General features: G+C 54.3%; 1 protein-coding gene and 1 long non-coding RNA gene across 2 annotated transcripts in view; one reads left to right on the top strand and one right to left on the bottom strand.

Moving 5' to 3' along the window:
- The window catches only part of LOC113258438 (uncharacterized), a 59,977-nt gene that overhangs the window by 23,073 nt on the left and 8,958 nt on the right, over positions 1-27,946 (bottom strand). Inside the window, exon 2 of the long non-coding RNA XR_003317233.4 lies at positions 5,236-5,391. This is a non-coding gene — a long non-coding RNA (uncharacterized LOC113258438). The remainder of the gene's footprint in view (positions 1-5,235; positions 5,392-27,946) is intronic.
- SCRT2 (scratch family transcriptional repressor 2) lies at positions 13,093-24,931 on the top strand. The gene is made up of 2 exons (XM_048222364.1): positions 13,093-13,225; positions 24,141-24,931. Exons 1-2 carry the CDS (start codon positions 13,093-13,095, stop codon positions 24,929-24,931), a joined length of 924 nt encoding a protein of 307 aa, XP_048078321.1.

The raw sequence follows: 27,946 nt of genomic DNA, 5'->3' as shown, positions 1-27,946 counted from the left end.
CACCCCCAACCCTTCACCTCCAACAAATACTGGGACATGGAAGGAGGAAGGGGGTAAGAGGAAGCTGAATTTGTTTTGAACTAGTAATACATTCACTTGGTATAAAATAAAAACCAGAGAAAAGTATACAACGAAGAGTCTCCCTGCCTGCCCTGGCTCTCATTCCAATCTTACTTCTTTCCATAGGACCCAAGTGTTATTGGTGTGTTATATATACAGGCTAATATAAAGCTATTTTTCAGTTCTCCTCTTTTGCACAAGATATTCCTCGTCTTCCTTTTCCTTGTCAATACTTCTTGGAGGGGCGCCTGGGTGGCTCAGTCATTAAGTGTCTGCCTTCAGCTCAGGGAGTGATCCCGGGGTCCTGGGATCGAGCCCTGCGTTGGGCTCCCTGCTCCGCTGGGACCCTGCTTCTCCCTCTCCCACTCCCCCTGCTTGTGTTCCCTCTCTCACTGGCTGTCTTTCTCTCTGTCAAATAAACAAATAAAATTAAAAAAAAAAAAAAACTTCTTGGAGAGCTTTCTGTATTCACACATAACGAGCGGTCTCATCCTTTTTGTGGCTGTGTAATATTCTTCTGGCCACTCCATTTATTGAATCAGTTTGCCAATAACAGACCTTTGGACCGCATCTAAGATTTGGTTAGGCCAAACAAGACTGTAGTAAGGAAACTTGAATGCATTCATTTCACATGTGTCTAAACACATCTGTAAAATAAATGTCCAAGAGTGGGATCATTGATGTGATCTTACATGTTTATGTTTAGCGCTTTAAGGTCTGTCTCCCCTCTTAGAAGAGGAAAGGGACTCTGTTCCGGTCACAGCTGTTTTCCCAGCACCAGGAGGCACTCGAATACGGTAGGCACCCAAGAAATATGTGTTCAATAAATGAATGAATGACCAATGCCCTCGGATTCTGCAGCTGTCTCTAGAATGTGTGGAGCACTCGCCGTGTGGCATCCTTGTGCCCATCCTCCAAACTTCCCTGTGATGGAGGGACAGCTCTGACAGCCCCACTTTACAGATGAGAGTTCAGAGGCCCAGAGAGGGAGCACGGCTAAGCTGATGTCACACAGCTAGTCAACAGCCAAGCCACAGTTCCTTCCCAGTGAGCCAGACTCTGGAGCCACTAACAACCTTCCTGATGGCTCTCAGTATGTCTCTTCTCTCCCCACACATAGCTCAGTCGCCCAGTCCCACATGAATGCCTCGTCTTGCCTCACGTGCTTCCCTGGACCTATCTACTTCTTCTCAGCCTCATCCCCAGTCAAAGGCGTCTGCTCCCTACCCTCAGCCAACACAGGACAGGACCGAGGAGAGGAGCTGTCATTTCCATACAGCTGTCCCTGGGAGCCAGCCCTGCCTGAGCCCCCCCATTTTCCCTGAAAAGGCTGAATTGTCTTGGCCATTTGGGGGGCACCCTCGGCACAGGCCGGGCTGCCTGGGCAGGGCCTGGCTGGGCTATTATCCTACATTATCTCACTCCTCTGCTCCTGAAAAGAGCCAGTGACTGCTCGCCCCCCTCAGCCCTCCCCTGTTCGCTCCTGTCTTTTACACTTAATTACCTCACTCATTACCCCGCAGCCTGCAGAGGCCGGACCACAACTGGGGCGTGAGTAATCCCCGCATCACACACCCAGCCAGCCGGCCAGCAAGGAGCAAATTGCTCACACAGCCCATAAATAAAGGAACAGGGCCCACTCAGGCCTTCAGAGCAGAAGGACTTCGTGGCTGCTGCCGTGAGGGGCAGGCATTGGCCCCAGCTTCCCAGTTGGCCTTTGCCAGCCCTGGTGAGATGGTCTCCACCTCCCCCACCCCAGACGGTGACCTTGAACTTCCCCAGGCCACTGAAGACACAGCTCAGTGCCTCTGACAGATGAGACAGCAGGGGCCCACACCCCTTCCTCACCACAGCCAGGAAACTGTCCAAGCCCCGCTTCCAAGCTTCCTATGGGATGTGACCCCTCCAGCCATGCCTCACCACCTCCACCCCCAGCCGTGAATACTCTGTAGGTCCCCCGTGTCCTCCTTCTCCCCCAGCTCCTTTGCACATGCTACCCCTCCTGCTTCCCGAACACTCTTCCTGAGCACCCAAGGGCCTCCTTAATTCCTACTTTCTTGAAAGGTCACCTCCTCTGGAGAGCCTTCCCTGATTCCTCTGGGCTAGGTTAGGGACCTCATGGACTTCTCCCGTCGAAGCATCAAGCCATGACATTGTCATTGTCTTTTTGCTTGTGTCTTGGACGGAAGGACTGAGTCTTCTCCATCTTTTTATCTAGTGCCCAGCTCAGGTCCTGACACATGACTGGGCCAACTACTAGGCACTACGTAAACATGAGTGAGTGATTGAGTGAATGAGCGAGTGAAGGAATAAGTGAATGAATGAGGTGACGAATGGTGAGCTGCACATGCTGAACAAAGGGGCTGGGCCCCTGGCCCTGTGGTGTGGCCTCCTCCTTCCAACGCCACAGGCTCCTGCTGTCCAGGGCCTCTGAGCGCATCAGGATGGGTGAGCCAGGACCTCTCTGGGGCTGAAATGTCCTTCGCTCAGACTTCTTCCCTCAGATCACCTTGGAAAATACCAGCTTCTCCCCTCTGGCATGAGCTAGTCCAGGCTTGGCCCAGAAGGAACCTGCACAACCTCTTCTCCATCAGTTTAGAAGCTGCGGCCGATTCACCGCGTCCTACATCACCCCGGGGAGCCTGGCACAGGAGCTGGCTGTGTGGTAGACTTCTCCTGTCTGCAGGACTTCACCTCCTCCTCCAGCTTCCCTCCCAGATCCAGGATAAGGGAGGGAACCTGGGAAGGTGGCAGGGAGGGAGTTCCCAAAACCTGAGTGGCCAGTGTTCCTGGAACCCTTTGATACCTGGTAAATTCTATGGACCCTTTCTCGGAATAATGTCTTTAAATTAATAAAATAAAACACATAGTATTACAAAGGAAACCAATTACATTGAAACAGTTATCAAAATATGAAAAATAAGTTTGCATTACAGTAATTTATGTATTTCTTTATTACACATTATAACACAAGATCTAGCAAATAACTATTGTAATTTCCAAGCCATGATGAGTGTAAATGATATTTCAAGATATCTGGAACATCTGTAGGGTGATAAGAAAATATCTATGGTTTCTATTAGTGACAGAGTCACTGGTCCTGCTAATACCACTGCATTCATCCCTGAAGGAATGGTAAGTTTCAGATAAAGGCTGGTGGAATTAAAGACGTAATACTTCTCCTATCCAAGCTCATGACAGAATTCAGAATTCCTATCCAAGCTCCTGAATTCTTTCTATGGAGCCCAGGTTAGGAGCAACCGTGACAGAGAATGACAAGTATGTCAGGCGCATGCTAGCACTTCCCCTCCTGCATCCTGGCAGACATCCTTAATCAATTTCATCAGTCTTTCCCACTAAAGCCAAGCTCAGTTCCAGAATCTATTGCAACACCAGACTCCAGATAACTGCTACCAACCAAAGTGGCCACTTGAGCTGTCATCAACCGGTCATTCCTTGGGGGGGGGGGGGGGGGCAGTGCTCTTGGAAGCAGGAGACGGAGGGAGAAGGGGTAGTGACAGGAGGGTTAGCAACCACTCAGGGAGGGGGCTTGATGGCAGCCACGTAGTGGTTCATGTCATGAACGTGTACTGAGACTTCTCTCTGAGCCACATTGTGCTAGGAGCTGGGAACACAAATGGGAACAACCCCAGACCCCCGCCCTTAGAGTGAGGACAGTGGCAAGAACTGAGTGTCTGCATATCCCCGAGGGGCCATCCCAGGCCGGAAGGATGGAGTCTGTGGGATTTCACTCAACCTGAGAAAAACTTTACTACTGGAGTTTCCAGACAGTGATGGGCTGCTGAGTCATGCAGGATCCATGGCAGCAAACATGCTTGAACAATCTCCCAAGAGGGTCAGAAACCAGGACTGAAGGCTTCAGAACAAGGAAAACAAACAAACAAACAAACAAACAAAAACACCCCCAGGGTGTCTGGGTGGCTCGGTCAGTTAAGCATCTGCCTTCAGCTCAGGTCGAGATCCTGGAGTCCCAGGATGGAGCCCCGTGAGCAGGGAGTCTGCTTCTCCCTCTCCCTCTGCTCCTCCCCCAACCTCGTGTGCTCTCTCTCTCCCTCACTCACTCTCAAATAAATAAATAAAAATCTTAAAAAAAAAAAAAAAGCCCCAAATTGGATCAAAGCCCTGGTCTGAGGGAGACTTCACTGCTAACAACAGTAGTGGGCGGGAGGGGGCGCAGAAGGTGGAAGGCGACCTTGAGGCCAGAGCTCACCTGCTGACTCTGACATCGGAAGCTGACACTCAGACCTTTGCTCCTGCTGCTTTTGGACACTCAATGTAGAGGCTGCCACACTCCAGCCAGAACAGCAAGGGGCTGGCCTGGCCCACATGCTTGCCCCTGGCTGCAGAGGAAGTGAGCAAGTCCAGTAGGAACCTCACTAGTGGAAGGAGGGGGCTCATAAGGCAGGGTGCTGGAAGGTGCTGGGCGGCTGAAAGGAAGGTCACCTGTCCACTCCAGACAGCAAGGATCACGTGCTTCTGGGGCCCAGCTCTGGCTCAGGCCTTCCTACGGACCCTGTTAATCATCTCAGCTCTCTGGTAGGCATGGGCTGTGTTTATCAATGCCTTTTTTACAGATGAGAAAGGTGACGCTTGGAGAATTTAAGTCATTTACACTTTGCACCATTCTTTGCACTGCTCCACCGAGGTGGGCCAGCTGGGTTAGGAGGAGATCATTACCCACTTTGAAGGTGACCAAGACAACTGAGCTCTAGTGCCACCAGCCCTGGGATCTCTCAGATTCCAGACTGAACCTGCCACAGCATGGCTAGAATGGGTTCCCTGTGTCCCGAGCAAGCTCCTGCTGCATTCTGGACTCTACACGAAAGGCATTTCCTCAGAGAGGTTTTCTGTGACCAGCCCTCCTAAAACAGCCCCCACCCCATTCTGTCTTTGCCCCACGTCACTTGTCTTCTTAGTGTTTTGTGGACAGGAAGCTGGCGTATCTGCCCCCTTGTTTATAATAGGATGCGAGCTGCATGAAAGCAGGTGTGTCTTGTTCGCTGCTACGTCCCCAGCCCTTAGCACAGTGCCAGGCACATAGCAGGTGCTCAGTAAGCCTCTGCAGACTTACTAGCTGTGAGCCCTCAGGCAATTTCTTAACCTCTCTGTGCCCAGTGTCCTCCTTTATAAAATGGCCCTGAACATACGGTGTACCTCCAAAAGTGGCTGTGAGGGTTCCATAAGCTCACGTGCTATTGCAGCCAAGCGGACGTTCCAGGCAGGTCCGTACCGTGCACCAGGTGAGCAGGACTTCACTGCAGGGCCTCGGCTGATAGAGCCACGGAGTCTGAGAGAAGATGCTCCTTGGGGCTGGAAGAGAACGGACCTGGAATTAACAAGGGCTGACATGACTGAGCACCAACTCTGTACAAACTGGCATCGTAAACACCTCACTCATTTCCCACCTGCTCTGTGAGGCAGGTCCCCCCGGTATCAACATCTCCATTTGACAGCCAAAGAAACTGAGGTACAAAGAAGATAGGTGAGTCATTCGGTTAACTTGCCAGTAAGTAGCAGCCATGTGATTTGACCCCAGGCCATCCAAGCTTTTAACCACTCTGCTCCCCAGCCCTCCTGCAGCTGGGGCGAGATGGAGGGAGGCTGGGAAGGTGTGCACTAGGGGCATGTGGATGTTCCGAATCCTTACGAGTCTGTCCCCCACCAAGTCTGGGGTCAGGCACCGGTCAATATTGAAAGCCCCTGACCTCTGCGCACCTGGGCCACCTCCTGGCTTTCTCCAGAAGCTGATGGATCCCAGCTGGTGTATGAGCAGAGGCAGGGAGCAGGAAGGCAGACCCGGGGGTGCTGAGAATGGTCGATTCCTCTGTGCCAGGAGCCCTGGGAGCCTGGAAATGCCAACTCGGCAGATCCAACAGCAGCCTCAGCATCTGCCACGGATGGTTCTGGGCTCGGCTGGTGGGGAAGAGAGGGAGGCACGAGAGGCCACCGTAGGGTGAGGGAGGCAGCCTTGAGCTGGTTGGCAGGAGCCTGAAAGTCCCGGAAAAGGAACTTCCCTGTCCCCTGCTTCAGTTTTTTCCAACTTTTAAATAGGGGTGGTGAAGGGATCATGCTGTTATCCCAAAGCCTACTCAAGTAGAGCTTCCTGTCATGCTCCAGGCCTCATACAACCCTATTTAATAGGTGTTATCATTGGCCTCAGTTTGCAGAGGTGAAATAGAGGCACAGAGAGGCAAAGTGACTTGCCCAAAGTAACACAGCTTGACGAGGCAAAGCTGGGATTAAAACTTGGCTCAGGGTGACCCGGGCCCAAACTCTGAACCACCTCACTTGCTTGAATGTGGGGCTTGGGTATAGGGGTCTCTTAGCCACTCCACCCCCTTTCTAGAGGTTTCACAGAGCCACTTAAGGTGTGACCTTGTCAGGGACAGAGGTCAGCATATTCAGGAACATCCGCAACTTCAAAGGAAAGACACCAGAATGAGAGAATTGCAAGGCCTGTGATAGGATAGGGACTCGATTATCCGGAAAGGCAAAAGGAAATATTGAGAGTTGACAAATCAACTCAAACTCAGGGCGAAGAGACTAAGGTGAGTGGGGTCACAGGGAGTTTTTCACACAATAGTTTATTCATTCATTCAAGAGATATATTCATTGAGCACTTTTATTTGCCCTGCACTCTGTAGGTGATGGGGTGTGGCAAATGGAGCAGATCTGACTCCCATTTCGGGAGCATTCACCCTGGCAGGGAGAGGAGGAAGGAGAACCCCGTTGTAGAGGGCCCTTCCCTACCTACCCCAGCATTGGCACCTTTGGCCCTCTTAGGGAGAAGGGCTCTATGGTTTAAAATCAGGGCTTTGCAGCCAGATCAGCCTGGTTTAAATCCTGACACCTAGCTGGGTCTCCTTGGGCAAGCATCTTGCCTCCTCTGAGCCTTGGTTTCCCCTTCTGTAAAATGGGGATATCAGTAGGGCCCCACCTGGCAGGTTGTGGTGATGGTGAAATGAGGTAATCCCTGCCAAGGGCTGGATTTGGTTCCCGGCACATAATAAGTGCTCAGTGAATGCCAGCTAGCATTATGATCATCTGAGACTCCAAAACGTGCCCCTTCCCGCCACATATCATGTCTGTCCTGGGCTAGATCCTAGGGTCAAGCGGAAGGGCGGGGGGGAGGGGTGATAGGAGAAAGGGTGACTAGCCAGGAGGGAGGAAAGAGGGCTCTAGGCAGCAGGAACGGGCCTGCACAGGCCTTGAGGTGGGACGCTTTGAGGGAAGAGGGTAGAAAAGCTTCAGGAGGGTCTGTGACCCGGCCGCACTCCTGACCCCTCCAGTTGGCCCCTTCCTGGAGTCTGCTGCGGCTCTGAGCCCCTGAGCCGATGAGGAATGAAAATGGAAGGCTGCCAGGGCCTTCCTTCGCAGGGGGAGAGGAGGCCGTGGGGCAGACCGTGCTGGCTGCAATGCCTCCAGCAAGTTACTGAGACCCTCTGGGCTCCGTTTCCTCCTCTGTAAAATGGGGCTCACAGTCTCGTCGGCCTGAAAAGGCAAGTGCGAGGACTAGGTAGTACTTGGCAAGAGTACAGATCAGCACCTGGCACAGGCCCCGAGCTGTAAGCGTCTATTAAATGAATAAAGTAAAGAAAAACATGTGCCAGCCACTCGGCCCTCCTCTGGACCGCAGTCACTAAGAGCGGGGAGCCGGGGCCTGGCCGTTCTGCCCAGTGCGGGGCTCCCCTGCAGAAAATCTTCGCACTGGAATTGCCTGCTGGCTGCCAGACTGCCCCGGACCTGCGCCCCTGCCTGACGCTCCGGCTCCACCATCTTCCTTTCTCCCTTCTCTCCCTTCACCCCGGCTCAAGGCACCACACCCCTCTTCTCTCCACAGGTTGTATCTCCCATAAAATTCTGTCCTTTCACCGCCATGTTCACACCTGCTTCCCAGGGAACCCAAGTGGCCCGAGAGAAAACCCCACACCTATCCAATTCTGGGGGACCCACCAGGTGCCCTTAGGCAAGATCGCCTTTATAAGTCTTGGTGTACAGAGCTTCACCCTTCTCCTACCTTCTCCTCTCTGGCCCCAGAGGACGAGGGCCTGGCTAAACCACGCTGGAGAAGCAGGGCAGCATAAGTGAAGCTTACCAGAGAAAAGAGCCCCATCAGCGTGGAGTGGATGCATTTGTGGCCGCTCTCCTCCTTGGAATTCATACAGAATTCCATTATCAGCTCTGGACAGCAGCTCAGGGACCATCTTGTCCCATGCCCATTTGACAGACGAGAAAGCTGGAGCTCAGAATAGGGAGCAGAGGGAGCGGAGCCGGGGCTAGAATCGGGCTCCCGACTCTCAGAGCACTGCTCCTTCCTAACTACAGGCAGTGAGCCCTGCAAATATGGTGCCTCGTTCCGTCTACAGAGGTGCAGACTGAGGGGCAGGCACGGGGCAATTCTGCCAGCCACCTGGACCAACACAGCACTGAGACCCACACCCAGACACTAGCAGCTACCCTCCTTCCTGACGCGCAGAGCAAGCCTGAAATGTGTGGGAAACCAGAGCAGGCTAAGGAGGGCAGGAGGGCCGAGCCTGCCGTCCCCACTAGCGTTATATCAAGCCTAGGGCTCCTGGGGAGGCAGGCAGTGGGCCACATGGATCTGCGACACTTCCCAGCTCCTCCACACGGTGACCTTGTGGTCTTGAACCAGTCATTTCAGCCCCGTTTGTAGAATGGGGCATAACAGAATCTTCTCCCGTGAGGCCGTGGTGAGGCTTAGACGAGTGAAGATGTGTAAATTAAAATAGTGAACAATTATCAAGTCAAGTTACTGTGCGCCAGGCACTGCTCGAAACACTTTATGGGTACGTTATCATTTAATCATCACGGCACCCTTGTGAGACAGGCCCAATTAATGCCCCCATTTTACAGATGAGGAAACAGGCACCGAGAACCACACAGCTGGGAAGTGGCAGAACACGGATTTGAACTGAAAACAGGCTGACTCTGAATCCCTCCAGCTAAAGCCCCTGGTGAGGCCAGCATCTGTGGAGGGTAAGTGTTTAGAACAGTGCCAGGCACGCAGAGCTGCTCAGTAATGGTGCTGTTGATAGAACAATAATTATTATTGTCGCTGGGGAAACTTGCCACCAGCAGTGCTGTCTTCCCAAAAGTCAGAAGAATGACTATCCTGACGTGTTTTACAAAATATATCAGTTCTTCTCTTTAGAAGGAAGGGAGTAGTTAGCAAGCGCTCGAGATAAGCGCTTGTGGAACCGAAACATTTTATGGTCATTTTAGAAACCATGAGAAGAAGGGGGGAGAAAACCCATAGGCCTCCAGTCCTTCTTTCACTTTCCTAGGCATGTTTATTTTTATTTTGGTTCCTAGTTGCCAACATGCCAGGAGAAATTTCTGGATTCTACATCCTTCATTTAACATAGTTCCACAAGCCCTTTCCTTGTACGATGATTTTTAATGACTATACAATAGTCCATCAAGCCGGTGTCTTCTTCATAGCCCCCTCTCCATTGTCTCCAGTTTGGGGTTTTATTCCAGTCTCTGCTGCGGCAGCAAACATCCCTGAGATTAAACTTCTTTACTGATCTGATGTGATGTGGACTTCCTGGAACCAGGAAGCCAGTGTTAGCCGTGGTTTAGGGGACAGAAGGCCCTTCTTAGTGTCCCTGTGATGAAGCTGTGCCAGCCGTTGTGTATTTCATCATGCTTCAGGTCTCCCCACCCAGTAGGTATTCTTGAACCTCACTTTCTGGGCCAAAGGTTTCTTCTTATCTGCTAAACGTGCCCATGCCACCTTCCAACTGGAGGACAGAGACCTGGGGTCTTATGCTCAACTTGGCACTGGTGGTCTGCAGGACTTTGGATGTGTCACTTCTGGGGTGGATGACCTCTCCATCCTACCCAGTGAGAAGCCCTGATGACAGACAGCCCAGTCCCCAGCTCTGTCCCTAAGCTACCATGAACTCTCTGTGTCTTGGGAAGCCCTCTGGGCTCAGTTTCACTGACTCCTTGTAGGCGATGGGGGTGGTAGAACCTTCAGGCAGGCAGAGGTGACCTCATGGGCTCCCAGGCGTCTTTTTTTTTTTTTTTTGAAGATTTTAGTTATTAATTTGAGACAGAGCATGAGAGAGAGGGAGAGAGCATGAACAGGGGGGAGGGACTGAGGGAGGGGAAGAAGCAGACTCCCCACTGAGCAGGGAGCCCCAATTCAGGGCTCAATCCCAGGACTCTGGGATCATGACTGGGCCGAAGGCAGATGCTTAACTAACTGAGCCACCCAGGCGCCCCTCACCCATGTGTCTTATCCACCCCACTGGACTAAGCACCCCTCGCAGAAGTCTCAGCTCAGATGTCACCTCTTCCAGGAGACCCTTGCTGGCCACCCTAGCTAGGCACCATCATTCTCCATCCCCTCACCCACTTTTATGTTCCTCACAGCACTGAACAACTATTTGAAAGGATATTGTTGATATCAGCGTTTCCTTCTTCAGTATCCAGCCATGGTCCCTTGAATGTCACCTCCAAGACAGCAGGGACTAGGACTGTCACCGCTTATTCCACGGAACCCCACAAATATGTGGGGGTACTCCAGGCATAACTGTACATATAGAAGCCACATGTATTGAGCACCTACTATATGCCGGGCATCATTCCAAGCCTTTTATATATAGCAACTCTGGTAGCGCTGCCGAGCCCCTGGGCTGACAGAAGTTACCATTCCCATTTTATGAAGGGGGGAAGTGAGGCACAGAGCAGTTGAATAACTTGCCCATGGTTCCACAGCTAGTAAGTAGGGGAGCCAAGATGTCCCCCTGCACATTGTAAGAGTATACTGAGCCAAACATGGGACACAGTCTCTGTCCCCATGAAGGTCAGGGGCTAAAGGGCAAGCTGGGCTACTCCACAATGTAGGAAGTCAGGATACTTCCTAAGTGAAGTGATCCCTCAGCTAAGCCCTGAGGACAAATAGGGGTGTGCTAGGATGAAGTAGACGGAGGAACAGTCTGAAGAGAGAAAACACTGTGGAGGCCAATAGATAAACCAGTGAGCACCAAGCCTGAAGAACTAGAAGCCATTTGTGTGGCTGGAGTCGGGAATACAGGGGTGTGCCATGAGTCAAGGGGTATGATCATCTCAACCCTCAGTGACTGAGGTTAAAAAAAAAAAGTCCCAGAGGGCAAAATAAGAGGCAATATAGCTGGGAAGATGGGCAATGCCCACCCCACCCCCAAGATCATGCAGGGCCTTGCCAAGCTCAAGGGCCCAAATTTTATTCCAACATTCAACATCATACCTCAAGGACTGTGTGAGCCCCTCACTCAGTGGTGCCCAAAGGTCACACAAGGGTTTCTGGAAATTTCTGCTGACTCACTGTGGGACTTCAGGCACCTCCACACCCTCTCTGGGTCTTACTATCCCAACTGGTATTGAATGACCCAGTCTCAAAAGCACATCCCCACTCCATCAGCCTGGCATCCCATAAACAAAATGCTGTCGACCAATGAGATCCTGGCATTCCTGGAGTCCAGTTCTGGGACTCTTGTGCACTGGCCATCCCATACTTGCTGAGGCCAGCCCACCACCACGGCACTTTGCCAAGCAGTCTCTGGGCAGGGGGTTGAGTTCTCCTGCTCCTCGGTCCTCCAAGATATAGGAGCTCCCCCAGGTTTTGGTCGGATGGTGGTGGTGGTGGGGGGTTTGCTCAGATCCTCCTGGAGACAAAGGAGCTGACCTGCAAAGAGTTCCAGCGGGAGCCCCGCTCCCCCTCCCTTCCCCCCTCTCCCTTCCCAGTCCACGTGTCTCTATTGTCTGCTCCCCGCTTCAGGGAAAGACACAGCCTCGGATGTGTCAAAACCACCACCCCCCGGCAGCAGGGAAATTAATTACTGGACGATTTTCACTTCCTCTTGCAGCGCCTGCCTGAGCTAGGCACCGGAACAGGACTGGCTCAGCGGGGCCGGCATCCGCATGGGGGACTTGCTGCCCCCACCAGTTCTGGGAGAAGAAAGTTGAACCCCAAACCCAACAGGGGGCTTCAGTGGGAAGTCAAGCTAGGGTGGGGGTGACGACTTCCTCTAGTTAAAGCTAAGTGTCCACACTGGCCACTTCTAAATTGGGGGAAAGGGAGAGGACTCGAGGCAGGAGGGTCGTGGCTGGCGAGCTCACACTCTTTTCTTTGCATCCCCTTCTCTGTGTCCCCATGAGCCTGAACCTCGCCTGCTCGGACCACTCTCTGCCCTCTCCCCTCGGTTTCTCCCTCTATCTTACACTTTTCTTTCCCTTTCTTTGCATCCCTGAGTGGCTTTCTTTTTGTGTTTCTGGATCTCTCTTTCTCTCCCCTGGGTGTGTGAGCGTGTGTTGCTACTTCTTTCCATCTCTGTTTTCCTTCTCTGTGTGTTTCTCTCTTGTGTCTTTTTGTCCTTATCTCGGTCTCTATTTCTACCTCTTTCAGTGTGTGTGTGTGTGTGTGTGTGTGTGTGTGTGTGTCTTTCTCTGTATGTCTCTTTCTGTCTTTCTCTGCGTATCTCCTCTCTCCTCTCTCTCATCCTCTCTCTCTCCCTCCCCCCCCCCACTCCTCTTTCTCCGTCTCTCTGTATCTCTGCGCCTTTCTCGCCCTCACTTTCTCCCCTCCTGCCTGCCCGCTGCTCCCTGCGCCTGGTCTGCCCCCACCGCTGCCGGTTCAGGGGAACGTGTGCGGAGCGATTGTCCTGGGGGACATTTGATGGATTAGAGCGCTGAACAGTTCCATTGCTAGGGGACCACCTGATCTCCTCCAGCCTGCGTCCCATATAAAGCCGGCAGCCGGAGTGCTGAGCACAGCTCCAGCGATCGCCTGTCTGCGCGCCGCCGCCGCCAAGCCCGAGCGGGAGCCCGAGCCAGAGCCGGGGCCGCCGCCACCGGTGCCGGCTCCGCGCTGCCGCCCGCCCGCCCGCTGGGAGCTGTCCAGTGCTGAAACCCCGCGCAGACAGCCAATCGCGCCCGGCTGGCCGCCTCCCCCCACCGGGGCCCCACGCAAGTGCCCCCGCCGAGCCCCCCGCCAGTCGCACCATGCCGCGCTCCTTCCTGGTAAAGAAGATCAAAGGGGACGGCTTCCAGTGCAGCGGGGTGCCGGCCCCCACCTACCACCCCTTGGAGACCGCCTACGTGCTGCCTGGCGCCCGGGGGCCGCCCGGGGACAACGGTGAGTAGGACCCGGCGGGGGGGTGGGGGGGAGAGGGAGGGGAGTTCGGGCCCTCCCCAACTCGGGCCACGAGGAGGGGTGCGCGCGGCAGGGAACCCCGGGAGGAGATTTCCCTGGCTGTGTGCGCCTCCCGGGCTTCCCGAGGGCCGGGCGGGCGGGGCAGGGGCTAGGTCCCTACAAAGGGAAAGTCGCAGGGTCGATCCATCCCATAGCCACGCGCCAGTCCGGACTTTGAAAGTTGTGGCCCTAGAACGGGGCTGGAGTGAGGGGTGGCGAGAGAATGGAAAGAGAGAAAGGCACCCATGAAGGGCTAATACTGGGGGGCTAATGCACAAGGCAGCCTGAGGGTCCCCTCTCCCTGGTGGAGGGAAGGAGGCTGGCTGCCTGAGTGTACTGCCCTGGTGGGGAAGATAAGCGAGACAGGACTACCAGTCCCTGGGGAGACAGGGCTGGCTCCTTGGGTGTAGCTGGGGCACCCTCCTTTCCCTTCAAGCCTGCTCCCCCTGGCGATGCCAGACAAGTGTTCCCAGGCCCCCTCTCTCAGCAACTCTTTTGTTACCCTCAGCCACATGCCTGCCAAAGGCTGGGCCTGTCCCGGGGCTGCAAGGAAGAGGGGATTTCTAGGAGGGGTTCCCCCAAAGTGGTCCTGGTCCCCTGGGCTGCACTCCCTCCCCACTCCAGCTTCTCAACCCCCTCCAGAGCCAGCCCTGCTGTTCCTTGTAAGTCCCCCACCCCCACACACTCCATCTCTTCTCAGAGCAAGTTCCTGCAGGGACAAGGGTTTGAGGGACAAGAGAGGTCATTCAGCCTCAGAAGGGGGTGAGCTCTGAAGGGTGTGGAGAAGAATCAGAGACTGCTTCTGTAGACCCCATCCCCCATCAAGGGGATCACAAAAGGTTTCTCCTCTCATGGCCCATACCAGGCAGGTGTCTGGAGAAGAGGCATCCCTTTGGCAGTAAGAAATCTAACATCACATGTGGCATCAGCTTTGGGGTGTGTGGGGAGGGGGTGATGAGGGAGAAGAGGAGAGGAGAGGGGAGGGGAGAAAAAGAAGAGAAGAAAGGGCTGAGGATGGTGGGGGGGAGCTGAGGTGGTGAAGGCAGCAGCCCAGGAGGGAGGGTGGGAGTTTCTCCCTTAGGGATTTCCAAGCACTTCACCCACATTCCATCACTCTGTCAAACCAGGTAACAAGAGGGCGCTGGGCAAAGAGCTCTGTGACCTCATCAAGGTCAAAGAAATTAGGGAGTGATCAGGGATACAGTTATAGCCCCTCAGCCTCAAGCCTCCCCCAGATCCCCCAGAGAACCAACCCCTTTTTCCTTTACCCATATGTCCCTTATTCTACTGTCCTCTTTTCTTGACCCCAGGGCCTCTTGGGGTTGAGGACAGAGGCCCAGGGATATGGCTGGGCTTGTCTGAGTGCTGGCAAGACAGAGGGTGGACCTGGGACCATGCCAGGGCTGGGGAGTGTATGTGCTAGTATCTGGGTAGAAATTGAAATGCCTGCAAGACTAGGATGTGGATCCCTTGGGGGACTGACACAAAGCCCTGGGCTCCCACCCCCTAAGGCCCCTGTGGTCCTGCCCCCAGGGCAGTTGAGGAAACCCAGAGAAGCTTAGAGAATTTCTCATGCACAGCCCAAACTGCAAACTACTCCTCAGGATGGAGGCAGGAGTGCCTTGCTTTGAATTTAGTCCCAAAAAAGCTTTGAAAGGAGCCCCTGAGTGAATGGTGGGGTCAGGGCAAAAGTTGGGGCAAAGCTATCAGCAGGGTTGTTCCTGTGGGGGTTCCACGGGGTTTGACACCCTAGAACCATCCCTGTCTTTGGCCCTTTCCCCAAAGGGCTCTAGACCAGTTCCCTGGCCTCCAGAGAATCCTGAGGCTGTCCTGATAGTATGATATCTGGCCTGGAACTCTAGGAGACTAGGTCTCTGACTCGCTGTGTGACCTTGGGCAAGCGCCTTCCCTTCTCTGGTCCTCTGTCTCCCCAGCAGTGAAAGAGTTTGGAAGGCTGAACTAAGTATCCTTCCAACTTTGACAACCTCAGCTTTTGTGAAGGTCAAGTGTGGGATGGAAGGCACTGGAAATGTCTGGATGAGGGTCTAACAGAGTGCGGGGGGCCATTGTCAGGGTTTCTGTAGGATTCTGTTTACCATCCAATGCCTGGCTGAGGGTAGCAGAGTTTCTGAGACCAGATATTTCTTGGCTTCATTCTCTGCAGGATGCCCCACGGTGAGGACAGGCACCCTGGCTTAGCTGCTTTGGTGGTGTCTGCAGTAAAGGGTTAGTGCTGGAGCTCGGGGCGGGGGGGGGGGGTGACCCTTCAAGCCTGGGTATGGCTGGGAAACATAGGGTCTGCCTCATCCTGTTTTCAGGGGCCTCTCCTATCCCTGGGGTGTGGCTAGGCTGGATACTGAAGGCTCCCTCATTCCATGGGTGGGCAGGGTGCTGGGGGCCCTCAGAGAGCCTGCCGGCTCCTAGTGGCCCGTTGTCTCCACTCTGCCGGAAATAACCTTGCTGAGCGTTTGAGGGAAGTGTGAAAAATTGCTGAGCCGACCTTTTTCTCTCCCAGCGTGTGTAAGTGTGCTGGGTAAACAAGGAGAAAGAGAGGAGGGGGGGAGGTGAGGAGATTGAGGGAGGGAAGGAGGGAGGGAGGAGAAGGGAGGGGGAAGGGGGAAGGGCCTGGGGCTGGAGATAGTTCCAGTTATTAGAAAGATCCTCTTACAAGCCATTCCTGCAGCAATGGCTACAGGGTCAGGATGAGGCTGGTGGGAGGGGAAGCTGGGGAGGGGTGTGGGGAGGGGGCCTGTGCACGTGGAAGTCAGGAGAACCACAGCTCCTAACTGATGGGAGACGCAGGGCCCCAAATAAAAGAGGTGTACTCCCAGCTCAGGGAATGCCTGGGAGTGCTGAGGATTCCTGGAGGACTCCTCCTACACACACACACACACACACACACACACACACACACACACACACACACAAGCGATGCTCTTCTTTGCCTCCCTACTCCCTCCCTTTTCAGCCTCTGAGGGCTGAGCAAAGGGTGCAGCAGGTGTGTCTGGGCTCCAGGCCTCCCCCCCCCCGCCCCCAGCCCAAAGAACCCCTAAATGAGGAAGGGGAAGCCTCCCAAATGGAAAAATCTCCAGGCCTTTCTGCAGAGCTCCCCAAAGAAGGGAGCCAGATTTAATTCCACCACCCTGTCCAATACAATGCCTTGTTTCTCCCCCTCCCTCCCTTCTTGCTCCTCCACTGTTTTCTGCCTCAGTGCAGCCTCCCCTTCCCCTCCTCTTCCCTGAGTGATTCCAAACACAGATTCAGTCTTGTGAGATGTCAACTCACACTCCTAACCCTCTCACACCCTACCCTCCAACGCCACCAAGCCCACGGCTTTGCAGGCCTTGGGCCCCCACCCTGGGGAGATGCTGGGGACTCAGCCATCCCAGAGCAGGCTGCTGCTCACCTGTCTGCACGGCAGCAGTCTCCGGGGCCCCAGCAGAAGACAGTTTCACTGCCTACCCCCTCACACCCTCACACCCTGACTTGCGACTCCAGCCGGGCTCCCTGTCCCCCTTTCTCTGTACCCCCGGCCTAGTCCTGCCCCCATACTCCTTCAGAGTGCATCTGACCCAGGCAGATGAGGGATCAATGCCAATCCAATAACACCGCTGTCTGCCCTCCACAGCTACATTAAGCCTCCCCAGCAGGCTGAGGAAGCACTCCTACTCTTGCCCATGGGCTTATCTAGTTGACCACATTATACCAGCGCCCACTTCCTCTCACTCCCTCTGATGGCGCCAGGGAGTCGCTCCAGGACAGGCCTGGAAGTCCGGCTGAAAGTCCCCAACACATCCACCCCACACCTCAGAAAGTCCATATTGAGAGCAGGGATGCAAAAGGGCTGCCCCAATCCCTTAGCCGAGGGAGCCCAGAGAAGCCTGGGGAGGTGCCCAAGGACACACAGCAGGCCCATCTGGCTCTTCTTTAACTACCACTTCCCCTGGCATCTCAGTCTTGGTATAGGTCCAAGATCCAAGTTAGAGACATGTCAGAGGTCCAGGTTCAAAGTCCAGGTCCGATGTCCAGTCTAACGTCCAGGTCCAGATCTGAGATCCAAGCCCAACATCCATCTCCAACCTCAAGTCTAGGACCAGGTCCAAGATCTAGGTCCAAGGTCAATGTCTGAGGTTACACATCCAGTCCAATATTCAGAACAAATTCATGCCCAAGTTCAAGTTTCAATGTCTAAAATCAAGTCCAGGTCAATGTTCAGGGTCCAGGATTAAGATTCAGGTCAAATTTCTAGTCCAAGGTCATGTTCAGGTCCATTCTCGAGGCTTCCCAGGTTCAAGTCGTAGACCCACCATTAGCTTTCTCTGTGGCCTGGACTAATCTTCCCCTACCTCAGCCTCAGTTTCCCTTTTATGAACTCAAGCACTTGAACTTGATCTCTTTCAGCTCTGACCTTCTAGGGATCCAGAAATCTGACTTTCCTAAGAATTAGTCAGTGAGAGTGTGGAATAACAGAGCCTGTGTGGGATATAGAATCTGGGGCCCATGGCCTCCCCGAAAGCTTGGGGTCACAAGGGGGACATGAAGGGCTGGAGCTGAGCATCCACTCTTCAAACAGTCTCAGTTTGTGGTTCCTGAGGGACAGCAGAAGAGTATATCAAGTCCCTATGTCAGCACAGCAATTTACACATCCCAAAGACTCCCGGCACTCTCCCCCAACCCCCCCCCCCCCCACACACACACACTGTGGGCAAAGGGCAGTAAACACAGGGGAGGATTAGCTCCAACCTACAAAGGCAAATGAGGCCAGGGAGGCCCATCACTAGCATGAGGTCACAAGGGCATAAATGGTGGACCCTGTCACACCTCCCTGGTGAGTGCTTCGTCTACATGTTCTAGGGACTATCCCAGCCTACAGGCCCCCTGGGGGGCACAGTGAGAGAGATGAGGCCCTCTGGGGGGCACTGCTGAGGAGAGGGGGCCCCCAGAGTCCCTGACCTCTCTCCCAGCTGTCTCCAGCTGCCAGCCTTTGGGTAGAAAGGGAGGTTGGAACCAGCCCTCTGGTTGCACCCTTCTGGAGCAGATAGAGGGCAGGACAGAAATCAGGAGGCTTGGAGAACCTGCATGCATGGTGAAAGGGCCTGCTGAGACTCCCCCAAGGGGGCAGGAGGCCTCTCCACCAGCCAGTGCTGGGCAATTCAAGACCCTTAGCCACCTACTCCTATCTCCACAACCTCTTGAAAAAGCTTTCCTATTGATTCCTGCAGAGCTGTGGACCTCCCTATGGGCCACAGGAATTGGGTCACAGTCAGGAAAAAACAGAATATGTGGGATTTCTGGAGGGGGGGGAAGGTGGGGAGGAACTCTGGAATCCTCTAGACCCTCCCTGGGCCTGGGTCAGTGGGCATCAGCCCCACACCCTACAGCCATGGTCACATTGGACCAGACCTCATTCTGTCCCCTGATCCTCTGGACTCAGGGACCCCCTCCCCAGTGGGCAGGTGTAGCAGCTGCCAGGCCCTTGGAGGAGGTGGGTGTCATTTCTGGTCCAGTGCCCAGGGAACAGCTAACAAAGATGCTATAATAAGGGGAGGGGGAGGTACCAGCCCCTTTGCCCAGCTCTGTGAGCAGACAGGAGAAACTATTTTTATCCCGCTTTGCTGCTGACAGACCTGGCTTTCTGCTCAGCTGGCTGGAGCTGATTCTCGAGGCCCGAGGCCCTGGCACAGCAAGAAGCAGCTCTAAATATACCCATGCAGCAGCCCCTCCAGCTCCCACCACCAAGCAGGGCTGGGCCCTCCTCAGGAAAGTGGGCCACCTGGAAAGCTGGCCCACCACCAGGCCCCTCTCTTTTTCTGCCCATCTCAAGGCAGGGAAGTGGGACTGGGGCTGGAAATTCCCTTGAGGAACTTTGGGACCCTAGGAATCTGGGAGAGACCGGGAAAAGGAGTCCAGGATAAAGAGGCAGGAGGCTGGCCTAGCTCTTGTGTGAACTTGCTCTGTGACCTGAGGTGGGTCAAGGCCCCTCTCTGGGCCTCAGCTTCTGTAGGGCACTGGAGGAAGTGACTATCATGTTCCCTTAGATAGGAGCTAATGTGCACAAAGCACTGAGCAGGGTGCCTTGTACACAGTGAGTGCTCAATAAGTGTCCATCACTACTTTTATTACTTTTATGTGCAAAAATTTACAAGGGGCTGGAACATTTTCTCAAGCAGCTTTTACCCAGCCCCAACACCCCATCATCCATCAGACACAGGCCAACTAGGTGATGGTATCTGAAAAAACCCACTGCCTCTTTTCCCCACTGATTGTAAACTTCCCATCCCCAGCAGTCTCCATCCAGTTTGGGTGTTTTGGAAAGAATACAGGCTCTGGAAGGTTGCAAGCCTAACTCCTCTGCCAGCGACCTTGGGCAAACCTTCTCCCCTCTCTGGGCCTCTGGGCCTCTGGGCGTAGCATAGTGCCTGGCACACAGGGAGGCCCAGGGGAAACAGTGGTAGGTAGGAGTCGTGGTACTTATGGGAGATGTCCCCACCCTCACCCCAAGGGGCCAGACAGTTGGATGAGACCGTGTCTGTCTTAATCTTCATAAAATTCCCTTCCCACCACTCCTTTGGGTGCAGGATTTTTTATTTTTTAATGGATTCTGGACCTTCCATCTAAGGTATCAAGACTCATAGGCAGAGAACACCAAAAGTTTTTCTCAGATGACGTGCATGATATCTCCGTATTTCCAAAGTGTCCCTCCAAGTGGCAGGGTCCCAAATAGGGGATTTGAGCCCAGAGAGCCTGTGTGACTTGCCCAAGGTCACACAGCTAGGATATGGGTAGAAGAGCCAGGATGAGAGCATCCCTGGCCTTCTCTCTGGGTCCCTGACCTTTCCTGCCTCTTATCGGGACCCAAACAGGAGAGCCCTGTCTCACCCTATCAGGTGGAAGACAGGCAGCTCAGCCATCTCTGGTCACCTGTGCAGCAGAGGAAAGCACCTAAAACCCATCTGGGTTCCATGCACAGTTAGAGCACAACTTAAAGTGTCCAGAAGGATTCTCCAGGGTTGAGGCCCAGAGAGGTGAGGTGGTTTGCCCAAGGTCACACAGCAGCCTGAGACACCGATGTGTGTCTCCTTCTACTCCTGGTAGATTAGAAGGATATCACCAGGAAATGTAGGGATGATAATGATGACAATAATAAAAGCAGCTTGAGAGGCTATGGTGTGCCAACCATTGTACTAAGCACTTTATATGCATTAATTCATTTAATGCTATTATGAGCTCCCTTATACATATGTGGCACAAGAAGGTTAAATAACTTGCCAAGGTCACATAGACAAGGAGAGGTCTAGGCTGATCTGACGAGGATGAGGTAGAGTTGAGGGGGGGGGGGGTTGGGGATCTGTGTGGAGGACAGGAAAATGGGCATCCCTGAGTATCTATTCAGCCACGGTGCAGAAAGAGTCTTTAAACCATACCAGTCAACCTTTTTCCTATACAGACCAAATCCAGAGAGGTTAAGTAACCTGGCCAAGGTCACAAAGCAAGTTAGAACCACCTCGTCCTACTCATGCATGACCATGCAAACTCTCATATAACCCCAACTCCACCCCACCCCCACCACCCATGCTGAGCTCCACAGCTGCTGGGAATCAGGTCTGGCCTGCAATGCCTGTCCTGAAGGCAGTTCTGCATCCATCCCTAGGCAGAGAAGCAGCCTTTGTTTGAGGCACCCCTATTTCTACGTAAAGAGCCCCCCAGCGACAGGAGTAAGCTGCTGCAGTGCTACAGGCTGCCACCAGAGGGCACCACGGGCAGGAAGCCCAATTTGGGTGAGGACTTGCCTGGTTCATTGAACTCATTTGACCCACCAAGTTTCCTCACCCGAACATGATGTAGAAATTACACATCCTGAGGAAACAGAGGCCCAGAGAAGAACATCAAGATGTGTCTTGGCAAGTGCCAGGAAAACTGCAGCACAGAAATCCATCTGGGGAGATTATTATTACTCACAATAACAGCACACATGTATTGGGGGTTTGCAACGTGCCCAACACTGGGCTGGGATCCTGGCTCTAAATTACTTGCTGAGCACGTTACTTAATTACCTTGTGTCTAAATTTCTAATCTGTAAGATGGTACCAACTGGAGTCATGAGGAGGGAAAGCATTCATGTATATAAAGCCCTTAAAATAGCATCTAACACGTTAAGTGCTCTAGGATGTTCATTTTTTGTTCATTTTCACTTACTGTTTGTTTACGCATAGACTCCTTCCTACAACTGTATACATGCTTACATTACCCCCCATTTTACAGCTGGGGAAAGAGAGGCACAGAGAGATCAAGTAGTTTGTCTAAGGTCACACAGTTGGGCACGGTTGGGCATGGAGTTGGAACTCCATCCAGGCAGCGCGGCACCAAGGTGCTGCTCTTAACCAGTATGCCATCCTTATTTCAGAACAGAACATGCGAGGCACTGGTCACATGATCAGTGATTGCCTGCAAACGGATCCTATACTATTTATCCCCTGAGGCACAGAGAGGTGCATGACTTGCTCAAGGTCACCCAGACTCTCTGCCAGGAATCAAGATGTCCCAAGACCAGGTAGACAGAATGGCCTGTAGCAGATCCTGCTGGGCTGGGGAGTGAGGTTGGCCTGGCAAATCTTTATCACCATTTATCACCCACAGCCACTTTCTCCAGGACCTCTGGGGGTGTGGAAAACAAGGGGAGCAGTGCGGTGGGCTCCAATTCTTGCTCCATCCCTTGAGCAAGTACCATCACCACTCCATACTTCCATTTCCTTAGCTGAATGAAAGTGGTTTTTGTGATATTTGTTCAGGTGATGGGAGTGAAGCGCTTAGCACAGAGCCTGGCACGCAGTAAGTGCTCAGTAATATTAGCTATTACTATCATTATTCTCAGCAGTTACAATGGGAAGAAATATAGCAGAGAGAGGAGGTCTGGGAGTCTCTGACAGGTATTTAACTTAGTGTGAAACAATACTCCCTGAATGTTTTGGGGACTGAGTAGGAGCCCTGATTCCTGGAGTGGGAGGTGGGGGAACCTCCAGACCAAAGGCAGACAGGAGGGGAGGAACCGGGTGCTGAGAGGCTGGGCAACCTTCCCTCCCCAATTAAAAAACTGCCAGCACCACTGCCTTCTCTGCAACCAGAGCCCCTCCTTACTGAGTCATCCACCCCCACAATCCCCAACCACTTCTGTGTGCACAGGGTCCCGTGCCAACATCTGAAGGGAAAGGAGAAAAAAAAGGGGGCCTAACCTTGCCTTCCGGGCTGGGGCACAGTCTGCACAGACTTCACTCTGTCACCATCCCGGATTCCAGATGAGAGGAAAAGGTACAGAGGCTGAATGAGGCAGGCTGTTTCAAAGAAGGAAGGCTCTGAATCCAGTTCCCTGCTTACGAAGTCCTCTTCTACCTGCTTTCTTGAGTGGGGGAGGCTGGAGATGGGGTGTGGGGAAAGCAGGTCTCAAGGTCAGAAGGAGAGGGTCAAATCTCCTGCTTTCCCACTCCCCAGCTTGAAACCTACGAAAGGGGCCTAATCTTCATTGTTCTCCCGGAATCAAAAGACAATGGAAACACAACCTTGGTGCCAGGTTGATAAGTTTGTGCTTATCTGCCAGAAATTCTCCTGGGAGTCCAGACCCCAGGGTCCTCAGGGAGGGTGCTAGGACCAGGCTATGCCCTGGGAGGGAGAGACAAATCAGGGTGCCCCCTGCAGTTGGGAAGCCTCTGTGGAATCCCCTGGGAAAGCCTCAGCCTGCCTACCCACCAATCACACAAACCCAAGGTAGACAGGATTTCTGGTCCAACCCTGAAGAGGAGGGAAGAAGAGGGGGAGGTGAATTCTCACAGGGAGACTCCAGAATGCTTCTAGTGGAGCTGGGAGCAAAACAGCCTTGGGAGAAAGTATAAGGAAGTCCCCTTCCTGGACCACCTATTACATGCCCCACACTTGACCTCTTAAATACTCTAGCAACCCTGGAAGGTGGGACTAGCAGGATTTTTAATTCATTTATGCAACATCTACTCATTGCACACCTTTTTTGAGCCAGGCACATGCTGGGCGCACAGATCCCGCCCTTGGAAGCTCATAGTCGGGTGGGGGAGGCAGACAATTAAATAATCTTCAGTGAAGTCACTTTTTTAAGCAAGTAAAAAGCGTAATTATAATAGCTAACATTTATATAGCAATTACTGTGTGCTCTCTCCCTCTCTCTCTCTTTCCCGATTTCTTTACATGGAAAATGGGGATGATAACAGTACCTACTTTGCACCGTCTGTAAGGGTTGAATGAGTTAACATACATAAAGCACTGAGGCTGAGCCCGGTGCACGCTTAACACACGCTTCTTTTCATCACTTAACTCTGCCCTTCCAAAGACTCTGGGAGGGAGTGTCCAATTGTAAGCTCCATTTTGTAAACGAGAAAACAGATTCAGAGAAGTTATAGCAAGCACCAGAACAGCAGAATGTTGTTAGAATAAAGACAGCACGGCCTTTGGCGTCAGCCTGCTAAGGTCTGAATCATGGCTCCTCACTGACTAGCTGCGAGTTTAGGCTCTTTATGTCCTATCTGTAAAGTGGGTGTAATAACAGTAAGACCTTCACTGCGTGGCTGTGAGCACTTAAGAAGATAATGAACGCAACGTCAGTAGAACCATGGGGGCAAAGTGCTCCAAGAGGGTGGAGTAGGAGTCGTTTTCCCCGTGGCCCATGGAGGAAGGATCTGTACCCAGCCAGGGCGGAGGTGCACGACAGGGACCACTGTCTCACCAGCAGCCAACGTCTCCCAAGAGCGAGCACGGGGACGCCGCGCTGCAGGGCCCGAGGAGTGACCCGCCCTCGGCGGCGCCTCACCTTCGTCCCCGCTCCTTCCCGCCCCTGCAGGTTACGTCCCGCACTGCCTGCCCCCCAGCAGCTACGATGCGGACCAGAAGCCGGGCCTGGAGCTGGCGCCGGCCGAGCCCGCCTACCCGCCGGCGGCGCCGGAGGAGTACAGCGACCCCGAGAGCCCGCAGTCCAGCCTGTCGGCGCGCTACTTCCGCGGAGAGGCGGCCGTGACCGACAGCTACTCCATGGACGCCTTCTTCATTTCGGACGGGCGCTCGCGGCGGCGGCGCGGCGGGGGCGGCGGGGACGCGGGCGGCGCGGGGGACGCCGGGAGCGCCGGGGGACGCGCGGGGCGCGCGGGGGCGCCGGCGGGCGGCGGGCACCGGCACGCGTGCGCCGAGTGCGGCAAGACGTACGCCACGTCGTCGAACCTGAGCCGCCACAAGCAGACGCACCGCAGCCTGGACAGCCAGCTGGCGCGCAAGTGCCCGACGTGCGGCAAGGCGTACGTGTCCATGCCCGCGCTGGCCATGCACGTGCTCACGCACAACCTGCGCCACAAGTGCGGCGTGTGCGGCAAGGCCTTCTCGCGGCCCTGGCTCCTGCAGGGCCACATGCGCTCGCACACCGGCGAGAAGCCGTTCGGCTGCGCGCACTGCGGCAAGGCCTTCGCCGATCGCTCCAACCTGCGCGCGCACATGCAGACGCACTCGGCCTTCAAGCACTACCGCTGCCGCCAGTGCGACAAGAGCTTCGCGCTCAAGTCCTACCTCCACAAGCACTGCGAGGCAGCCTGCGTCAAGGGGGCCGAGCCGCCCCCGCCGCCCCCCGCCGGCCCCGCCAGCTGAGCCGTACGCCACCCTCGGGCCCCCCACCTCCACCTCCATTCTCTCCGCGCCCCAGCAGCGTTTCCCTAACCACGCCCCTCGTGGGGACCCCGCTTCCAGGCCGGAACTTTTCTCTCCCGCCCCCAGACTCACCACTCACCTCCGGCACTGGCTTCCCCAGCGCACCCCGACCACATCGTCCTTTCAGGTCCCGAGACTCGGGCCTTGACCCCCTCTCCCTGCCCTCAAGGCTCCCAACTCAGGCACCAGGTCCGCACCTCTCCCGGGCCACAGAGCCGGATGTTTCTCCCGCCCAGACTCCGCACCTCTCCCCTTCCAACTTTCAGACCTTTCCTCTCACTTCTAGCTGAGTCTCTCCTACCATTCCTCTATTGGAACCCCAGTCAAAGGCCCAAACCTACCTTTGACTCTCCCGCCTGTCCTCGTTTCCCGTCCACACCGGTACGCAGGCCCTGCAGCTCCCAGGCCACATTCCAACCCCAGACTGTCCTTCTGGCCTCTGCCGAGTCTTGCTGTATGTGTGCCCATCTAGGGATCTAATCCTCACCTCTCTTGGGAGTCCCCAGTCTGTCCCTGATCCCCTCTGTACCCCCGGCCTTAGGTCCAGCCCTTCACAACCCCCTACACTATGCTCACATACATTTCCTATTCTCTTCCGTCCTGGGGCCTTCTCAACCACTCCCACGCCCTACTCTCTCCAGACCCCCTCATCCCTCCAGCAACTCTCACCCCTTTGAGTTCACTTGACCTGGGGCAGACTTGAGGGGCAGTTCAGGCCCTGCCCCCTACCGTAGTCCTCCTCTCACCCCAGGACAGCCCCTCCCTGGGCTTCCAGCCTTCAGCTGCCCTCTCCCCAGATTCTCTGAGCACTTTCCCCCACCCCCAGGACTACAGGTACCCCTCCTTATTTGTTGGAGGGAGTCTGGGGCACCTCACAAATGCCCTTCCCCCTGTCTGGCTGGGCCTCTCCAATTATTTATTTGTTTATTTATTATCTATTTATTATTATATTTAATCTCTTGGCCTCACCCAGGGATGGTCTGGCTTCCCCAGCTGGACTGGGAGGTCAGGGAGCCAGGCAAGGAGAGGGACAGCAAAGGCCATAGAAGGCTGTCCCCCCCCACACACACCCCCTCTTGGGGAGTGAGGGAGAAGCCTCACCCTCATCAGAGCCTGAATTCGCTGGGGAAGGGGACACAAGAATGGGAGGGATAGCCTGCTGACCCTCAATTTGGGGGGTGAGGGGTATGAGGAGGTCCAGTCATGGGGCAGGTCCCCACCCTCCTGAGCCTTCCACTCCCACTCCTGGGAGACCGGAGAGAGGAGCCTCCTCGATTTGTTTCCTGTTTATTCCTCTTCTCAAGGGACCCCAGGTTCCAGGGACCGACTGAGCCCCGGACCCCGCTGGGGCCTCCGGCCCGCTCTGCTCCGGGAGGAGCGCTCCCACCCAGCCACGTCTATGCAACTCTCCCGGGCAGAGGGGCCGGGGCTGCCAGCTGCCCCACCGTTGGCCGCCACTACCTCCCCCGCCGCGCTTTTGCATGCCCGGGCGAGGACCGAAGCACACACCTCCACGCTCACGGGCCCTGGCCCCCTCTGCTTTAATTAAGCACACGCCTCTGCCCCATCACTAGGCGCCCAGCTATGGGGGAAGGAGTCCTGGACTCTCCGACCCTCCCTCTCTCCCCCCAGTCACAAAGGAGGGTGGAGACTGGAGGGGCCGCTGGAGCAGGGGCACTTCTCTAGGGCTTCTCAGCTCCAGGCCCGCCCGGGGAAGGGAGGCAGCAGGGATGGGGGGAGGGAGAGGGGTCGCAGAAGCAATTACGGAGGGTGTTGACCCTGTAAATAGGAACTTCCGACAGCAATAATTTTCCATGCATGCTAATAAGCCTTTTGGCCATATTTTGTATGAGCGCTTGGCGCTCCCCCTTCCTACTCCTCCCCCATCTCGTACCCCAGACCCCCGTCCCTTCCTCACCTCCAGCAGTATTACTTGTAACGCAATTCAGGGATATTAAAGGGACTTTGGCCACTCACCAGTGCCTCGAGACCTTGTCATTGGGGAGGGGTGTGGGCAGGGGCAGCATCTGAGAGGCAGCTGGATTTTTTTTCTTTTTTCCTTTTTACGTTTTTTAAACATATTAATCTTGTTTCTTTGTTTCATATTAATCTGGTTGACTGCAGCTAGATTTTTTTTTACTCCATTTTCCTCCCTCTGGCCTGACCACCCTGTAGCTGCCACCAGGGGTCCCAAGCTCCAGGGGGTGGGGAGGGTGGGGGGAGCATGTCCTTTGACATCCAGAGTCCCAGGCATCCTCAGTCCTAAATATTCCTCAAATACTGGGGTTGCAAACTCCAAGACTTTAAGAGCAAGATTAACAGCATGAATGAAGCAAGTTCCTTTAATACATTAGGGAATGTTGGAACCTGTGACTAACAGGAAAGAGTGTGTCTCCCCTTAAAGAATTCAAGTTCACTATACCGCCAAACAAATAAACCGTGAGCCAGATTTGTCCCTTGACAGCCAGTTTACAACTCCTATTTCTTCCCTACTTCATCCCTTGCTGCTCTGACAGAGTTTCTGGCCAGCCCTATCGGTCACACCTGAGCAAGTACATGCAAGCAAAAAGGTCAACTTTGGCTCAGCAGGCAAAGTTGTCCCAAAACAGTAAGCTGCCCCTAGAGCCAGTGAACGACTGTCTTCAAAAGTGTTCAGGAAGATGTTGAACCACCAATCCATCCTCCTAGCCAGTGCCTTGGTGACCTTTCAAAATACAAATAGGTCCTTGCCTTACTAAAAACCTCACTGGGGACCATCACGCCATGCCACTTAACTCCACCCCCCAGCATGGACCCACTGGGAGGTGAGGTCCCCGTGCTTTGAGGGCTGGGTGCCAGGCTGCAGGCTGGAAGTCCATCTCCCCTGGGGCCACCTTTTGGGATTCCTCCTTTTGTGAGCAATATACTCACCTTTTAGACCTTCAACCTGGTGCCTGTTTGCTTTTCTCTTCACAT

Source organism: Ursus arctos, unplaced genomic scaffold, assembly GCF_023065955.2.
Source record: "Ursus arctos isolate Adak ecotype North America unplaced genomic scaffold, UrsArc2.0 scaffold_16, whole genome shotgun sequence".
Taxonomy (NCBI): domain Eukaryota; kingdom Metazoa; phylum Chordata; class Mammalia; order Carnivora; family Ursidae; genus Ursus; species Ursus arctos.
The sequence above is the reverse complement of the archived record's forward strand: the minus strand, read 5'-3'. Positions and strand labels throughout refer to the sequence as shown.